The sequence below is a fragment of the Lonchura striata genome, chromosome 1 (assembly GCF_046129695.1).
Source record: "Lonchura striata isolate bLonStr1 chromosome 1, bLonStr1.mat, whole genome shotgun sequence".
NCBI lineage: Eukaryota > Metazoa > Chordata > Aves > Passeriformes > Estrildidae > Lonchura > Lonchura striata.
Genome location: NC_134603.1, coordinates 117,357,998 through 117,365,360, shown reverse-complemented (window position 1 = coordinate 117,365,360; position 7,363 = coordinate 117,357,998). Strand labels below are relative to the sequence as shown.

The window sequence follows — 7,363 nt, the reverse complement described above, 5'->3', positions numbered from 1 at the left end:
ATTCAGTTCCTTGATCTTTATTTAAATCTGGCGTTGTTTATCAGTGTCATCCTATGAAGATTAATTAGATACCTTTATTCACAATTTGGCGTCTGACACCCCATTTTAGGAATGCATTACAATCACAAGGTGTTAATTGGGGCCAGCCAGGCACTTACGTTTCTATTAAACAGTGTGAGGACTTTTCACAAGTATTAAGTTCTTTTTTCACCGTGCGGTGCAAAAATATACAGCTTTTAATAACACAGCGCCGCGGAACCGTGCTGTGTAATCGGTGCTCGCAGGCCGGGTGGGGACGGCCGGCATGCCGCCGCACCCCTCGCCGGGAATGAGGGACACCCTCCGCGGGGGCTTTTCCTGGAGGGGGTGGCCCCACTGGGAAAAAAATAAAATAAAAGAAGAAATAATATGTTCGGTCCTTAGTCTCTTAAAAATTGCCTAAAGTCCCCATCCCGATCCAGATGGGGTCCTTGGGCAGAGGAAGAAGCGCTGACAGGACAGCTCCCCACCGCGCAGAGCCGGAGCAGCGGGCGGAGAGGCGAAGCGCTGATCGAAATCTCCTCGGACACCCGCCGCGTCCCCCTCCGGAGGAGGGGGAGCCCCTGCCGGTGCCCCCCGATAGCGTCACCTCCACCGGGGACAGCCCCGGCCCGAGCCCTGCGTTTATTTTGTTTGCAGCCGGGAATCGTTAACAGCTTAATCCCATTACTGCCTGCATATCCTCAGGAAAGGTCCGGCTGCCGCGGGAGCTGGGATTCAATCTGTGCTAGAAGCTTTCCCCTTCAGATAAGCGGGAAGGGGAATTTCTTGCCTTGTTCCCGGAAGCGGAGGGGGTGAGAAGGGGGCGGCGGGCGGAGGCAAGCCCGGGCTGCCGGAGGCGGGCCGGGGTCACAATTCGCCGCCCGGGCCGAGCTCGCACCTCGTCTGTCGCAGGGGGAAGGATGGGGGAGTGGCAGAGAACAAGAGACCGTCGTATTCTGGAGAAAGCCGGGAGCCGCCGGCTTGTGCAGAAGATGCACGGGAAGAGATAAGGCAAGAGACTTAAAAAAAAAAAAAAAAAGGAAAGGAAAAAACCCACACAGAGGGAAAAAACCCACACAGAGTACAGCAGATAAAGTGCCAGCAGTGCAAAGGATGGTTAGATACAGACAGGCAACTCAGCCCCTAGGATTGTACTCCCTCCTCCCGTTTCGGTACACCCAGCAGAAGCAAAGATGAGGCAGAGCTGTATCTTCTTACGCCTGGCACCACCACATTTATTAAAAATTATTACTATGTACATAGAAAAAAATAAAACAAACAAGTTTATTGGGAGGGGAAAAAGTTTGTGGGCCAGTTGCTCTGGGGCAGTTTAAAATGGCTGAAAGTATAGGCAAGAATGGGTAAAATTACATCACTTCCATTTTCATACAGGGCAGCTGAAAAAGTCACTTTACATACACATAAAGAGAAATCTCCTTTTGCAATGTGTCGTATGCCAAGTTTGATTAATCAAAAAATGCCTTTTGAAGTTCAAAACACCACCGGATGTCCTTCCAATTGAACAGCTATAGGTCAACTATTTATACATTATTCCACAATATTCTACAGTGTACCTAGACAAAACACCAACTGTACACTTTGTTTTTGGCCACCTCAATAAAGGTTAGGCTTTTGGGATGGAGGCAGGGTTTTTTTAATGCAAGTTCTAAGCTAAGAAAAGTCAGATTTGGTCATTGTAATCCTGTTGGCAACAAGACCTTCAAGTCAAAATCCTGCCTGGCAAGCAGGCCTTATCTTGGCATTTTCTGCCAAAAAAAAAAAGCTGTAGCTGAGCAATATCCAACTCAGCCAACTGTGTTGTGGATGGGTTGAAAAAAACCAGCTCAGTCTAAAGCAGAACATAGCATTTGTGCAGTTCCCTGCAACTCAGTTCCCTTTTATCAAGCAGGGAAGGAAATTAAATTTGGGATCCCACCCCCCTTTTTCCTTGCTCAGGAGTGCAGAGATCTGATCAGGCCTCTGAGCCATCCCAAACTGTATACTGTAGTGTCTCAAATAAATATGCTCCATATTTAGACACTAGAGTACTCCTTACAGCTTCTGCATATGGCTCCTTCTAAACAAGGGGAAGAATTCTCCCATGGTTTGCTCTTTCCCTACTGTTACCTGCAACAGGCAGAAAGCTTTGGCACCTTCTTTAGAATTGCACACAACAACTCAAGGTGGAAGGCAAGAGTCTTTTTGGCAATTGTAATGCAAAAAAAACCCAAGGCCACCCTGGAAAAAAAAAACAAAAAAACCCAAAACAGCCAATTGGAATAAAAAAGATGCTCTAAGAACTAGCATAGAACGCATAGTAGCCCATGCCTTTTGAAGTGTCTTTGCTATAGTCCTCAGCATTAATATCCTCACATTTCATTGTCGGGGAATTTTCGTTGCTGGAAGTGCTAGGGGAAAGCCGTCTTCTCTTACAAGCACCTGTGTAGACCCCAGAATCATTGGAATCTAGAGACTTTATAGAGGGTGGAGTCTCTATCCAGGACGAGCCAATTTCTTCTTTCACCTTGTCCTTGGAAAGCTGGTCTTCAGTGAATCCCGGAGGACTTGTTCTCGAGGGCCAAGTTAGTCCTGTCGTCATTTTTCGCTGGTAAGAGCCCCTGCTCCCCCAGCCTGCCATGGATGGGAACGTCGGGTCGGGGTAGTATCCCAGAGCGTGGGACGTCTGAAGCGGGAGGGATTTGATGCCATAAGGGAGCAAGGGGCTATGAGAATACTCCGACTCGTAGGAGTTCACGTCCAGTTTGTTGGCACTGGGCTGCTGCACGGGCGTCACAAACCACCGCTGAGGAGAGCTAGCCACCTCCTCGTTCTGCTGCGGGGACAGCAGGCCATTTGTCTGGGGGACAGTTCTCTCACTGTTGTAAAACCTGGCTGGGGGCAGGTTGTTGACAAACTGTTCTTGGAAGAACGGCTGCACACTGTATCGGGCACCAGGGACGATCTGGTGGGATCTAGGAGAATCCGTGGGAGATGGAGTTAATCTGTCATTTTCGGAAGCTGTGTACATGCTACAACATAAAAGAGGAATACCGAGTGTTTTTCTTTACAATTCCACTATGACAGTAACACAACACAAACACACAGAAACTAGGTATTTCTTAATTAGAATCATTACTACATTTAGTTGGATGACTATTTGTTTTAATCTGATTTAGTAGGCACTTTTCCTAGATCACTGTAAATTTTCTACTACTGCTGCAATCAACAGCACAAGTGAAGGTAGAAGATAACTATTAGGCAAGTCTTCTGCTGACAATTTAAAGAACTTGCCTATTCTGGAGACATCCAATATACTGCTGCCAGCTGCAGGCCAGCTGGGTTCTGCCAACAGAAGTTTCCTACCAAATTCACAAGCTAGCAGAAAGACAGATCGTCTAACAATACACTGTTCAGACATTTTAACATAAACAAAATTGCCAGTAGAAGTAGTACTGGTGCTGAATCTGAATTTCTAGAAAAACCCTTCCACAGACATTTCAGCCAGAACCATGCCTCCTAGACCGACACATCTGCAAAAGAAAAAAAAAAAGATGTGTACTTACGAGTCATAGTTGTCTCTGAAGCCTTTTGCAAAAGGATTATGGTCAATTTTGAGCTGTGTAATCTAAAAGTGAAAGCAGAATATATTAACATGAGATGCTGAACCCACAAGTCAATTTTGTTCTTAATTGCAATTTTATACAGCGATGCTTACATCAGTGTTTTGATATGCTGTAACTGCTATGAACTGCGTTTCAGGAAAAATAAATGTTTGAGTCTTTGAGGAATCATTCAGATCTTCAACACCATCTTCAGTCACTTCCACAATGTGAAGTCGGGGCTGGTACTTGTGTAGGGACTGAAGTACTATCATCTAAAAGAAAACATGGAAGACACATCTTTAGACAAATTGCATGTAACATTAAAAGACCTATTCTACAGCATGACTTTTTTCCCCGTAAATTGTAATCTCTTGGTTTAGAAATGGAGCAGTTTTAACTGTTATCAGGAGCTGAGTCACAGCTTGCAGCCCTGCTTTATTAATAGCTATCAGATACCCTCCCACTTTTTGAGCAACTCTAGGGGATCAATATATTAGTGAAAATAAAAGTAATTCGCACATCATATTCCAACATTTTCAATTATTCATACGGCGAAACAAAGAAAAGAAGCTCTATGACCTAGTTCAAGAAAGGAACGAGTCACAAGCACAGTGATCTAGCGGCTCGACATAATGCTGTAAAAGCCCCAAACCCCCAGGGCTCCTCCGCTGAGCCACCAAGAGCCCCTCAGGCCGCCCTCTCCCTCCTTACCTGCGCGTTGTTGTTGTTAGCGCCTTTATTGTTCGTTAGCTTCAGCTTCCCGAAAGAAATCTCCTGCCTCATCCAGTGAGCCCCGGTGTTTGGCGACTCGGGGTGAACGTACACCTTGTTGCCTGGGGAGGACAAGCCAGTGAAACGCCGGCCGCACGGGGCTTTGTTCCGCGGCCCGCGCAGCCCCCCGACGGCCACCCTCCCACACCAAAAATGCTTCGCGATGTAAAAGGACTCTCAACACGGTCTCAAAAGCGTAGCTCGTCCCTCAACAGGATGCCGGGGTGGGGAAGACCCTGAAAAGGGGGGGAGGTGGGAGGGAAACTGGGACCCCTTTCCGAGAAACCGACCCGCGGGGAAAGGGGACCCTGGAACCTGCATCCACCTTGCATGTTGTTGTCGGCTTTGCCGCAGGTCACCCACTTGCCCCCCTGGAAACGCCAGTGGTTGGGGTCCGCCAACACCACCTCCACGAAGACGTTGTAGTGGGCAGTGGGGTTGAGGCCGGTGATGTTGAAGCTCAGGAAAGGAAACATTCTCCTGGGGAAAGGAAGAAAACCACAAGGCATGATGAGGCAGGATGGGGGAGGGGGCGCGGGCTCCGGCGGATGCTGTAGGCGGCCGTCGAGTGCCCCGTTCGTCCCAGCACCAGAGAGACTAAGGAACCAAGCGGCGACCCCCAGCCGACCCCCGGGTGTGGGGAAACTGAGGAGCAGTTTCTCGAGGAAAACATCCCGGGGCATCACCGACGGACAGAGCACGCACCTCCAACCCGAAGGGAGCGGGCAAGCGCCGCCCGACCGAGCATGCCCGGGGGTGCCACCTCCCCCCACCATTCCCGACCACCACACCGCTTCCCTCCGTTTCCGCCATCCCCTGCGCCCACTTACCGGCCCTGTTTGGTGATGATCATCTCCGTCTGATGCCGGTGAAACTTGAGCCAGAGGGGCCGGTTGCAGAGGAAGACCTGCGCTCGCATCCCCGTGCCGGCGGCTGGCACCCCCAGCGCCCCGAGCCCGCCGCAGGAGCCCGACGCCGGCGGGTAAGGGCCGTACAGAGGTCCGCCGCCCGTCGCCTGCCCGTACTGGTAGCCGCCGCCACCTCCAAACTGCGTCCGGCCGCCGGGCGGGCACACGGCGCCCGCGAAGCCGCCCGGGGACAGCACGGAGCCGTAGGGGTAGCGCGGCCCGCCGGGCGGCTGGTAGACGGCGCCGTGCTGCGCCGCCGGCGGGTACGGGAACAGGGCGCAGGGCCCCCCCAGGTCGGCCGCGGGCGGCCCGGGGGACTGCAGGTAGTAGCGCTCGGGGCTCAGGCTGTCCATGGAGTAGCGGGCGGCGGCGGCCGGGGGCAGCTCCTCGTCCCCGCATGGGGTGGCCTTGCGGCCGTCCGGTTTGGGGGCGGCGAAGGGCGGCTCGACGGCCTCCGACTCGCCCAGGATGGTGGGGGCCGCCCCAAACTTCTTGGGCATCTTGTCCAGGTCGAGGCGAGGTGGCGATCCCGGACCGGGCGGCCCGCGGGAGCCGCCAGCGCCGCTTGTCCCCGCTGCCTCTCCGGCGCGTCCGCCGCCCTCCAGCGGGTAGAAGGGGGCGCCCGGCAGTGCCCCCGCCGCCGTCAGCAGCGGCTCGCCCAGCTGCATCCTCGATGGGCGGTGCGTTCGAGCTCCTACTCAGTCCTGCCTCGACCCGACCCGTGGCCGCACACGGCTGCACTCCGGCACCGCTCCGCAGAGACAATTTATACCGGCGCGCCGGGCTCCTCGGGCCGCCGCGGGGGAGGGGCCTGGGCCGCCCTGCCTCATCGCCGCCCTCCACCCCCGCGGCCCATTGGCTGGGCCGCGTGACACTAATTTAATTAGACAGCTACTAATTGGAACAAGTCACCTGTGACTTTGGTGTGCGCCCCCTCCCTTTCCATGGCCCCCCTTCCTGCAGCCGGCTACCCGAGGGGCTCTGGCCCGCTCCGGGACCCCACGCCGCTCGGACTGAGGGGAGCTCCGCATCTCCCCACGGTGGCTGCGGTGGAGGGCCCGGGTCCCTCTCTTCGGAAAAAAAAACCCCAAACCTTTTGCTGAGGTGGCACCGTCCTACCGCTCGGGCGCGTAAGGAAGAATCCGCCGCGCTGAACGAGAGATGGGGACGAAATGGAAAGGTTTGGGTGGGAGAGCCGGCACCGGTCAGGTAGGGAGGGCGGCGATCAACCGGGCCGCTGAGACGGGGCGGGGGACGCTGGCGTCCCGCAACCTCCCCGCCAGCCGCCTCGCCGTTCAGACAATTCGGCTTGTGTGTCTCTGCTGCGTCCAACAGCCTCCTTCCTCCCTCTCCGTTCCCTGAGTAGCATCCTTATCGTGGGGTTAACACGTTTCACCTTATCTTGGGAAGTGGCGGGTTCGGTTCTCAATTCCAGTTTCCAGGAACTCGGCAGTCGGTTTCTCACAACCCGCGTTCCTCTTCAGCATCTCCCGCCGGGAAGGCAGATTTTTAATTGAGGCGTGTGCTAGATCTGTTTGGCTCTTTCTCTCAGTGCAAATCCCCGAGCCTTTAGCCTCAAAAAGGGTAGGGAACAGCGCTTGGGAAGGGGTGGATGTCCGTGTGATTTTGTGGAGCGGGCAGAGCCGGCCTGAATGATTTGCAGCTACAAATCCGCAGCCCCTCGCCCCTCTGCTCGCCACCAGCCTCTCGCAGGGAGCGCTGCAAACACCTGCCTCCACCTTACGGCTGAATTTTAAACCAGACCCGCTGAGCGGCCAGGATTTCGTTTGCCTGATAGAAGGATCCGGCCGGGCTGGAGCAACCCAGCTCTGCCGCCCTCAGCGCCGCCTCGGCCCGCTGGCCGGGCCGCGCCGCATCGGGCAGGTGAGGTAAATGGCGAGAGCTGAGCGCGGCCGCCGAGAGCCGGGGCCGAGGCGCTGCCGGAGCCCCGCCGGGATGTGCATCCCGCGCAAGCCGGGCGCCGGCAGGTGCGGGCGGCGGGGCGCGCCCGGCAGTGACCGCCGAAGCCGGGGACGGGCAGGACTCAACCCCCAGCCCCGG

The 7,363-nt window shown here is 54.7% G+C and overlaps 1 protein-coding gene across 1 annotated transcript; it reads right to left on the bottom strand.

The window, feature by feature from the left end:
• Positions 1 to 1,225: 1,225 nt before the first annotated feature.
• Positions 1,226 to 6,192, bottom strand: EOMES (eomesodermin). Its single transcript, XM_021536533.2, has 6 exons — positions 5,225 to 6,192; positions 4,720 to 4,874; positions 4,335 to 4,456; positions 3,737 to 3,895; positions 3,585 to 3,646; positions 1,226 to 3,050 (listed from the first exon to the last, which is right to left on the bottom strand). Exons 1-6 carry the CDS (start codon positions 5,968 to 5,970, stop codon positions 2,315 to 2,317), a joined length of 1,980 nt encoding a protein of 659 aa, XP_021392208.2. The 5' UTR covers positions 5,971 to 6,192; the 3' UTR covers positions 1,226 to 2,314.
• Between the last annotated feature and the right edge of the window lie 1,171 nt (positions 6,193 to 7,363).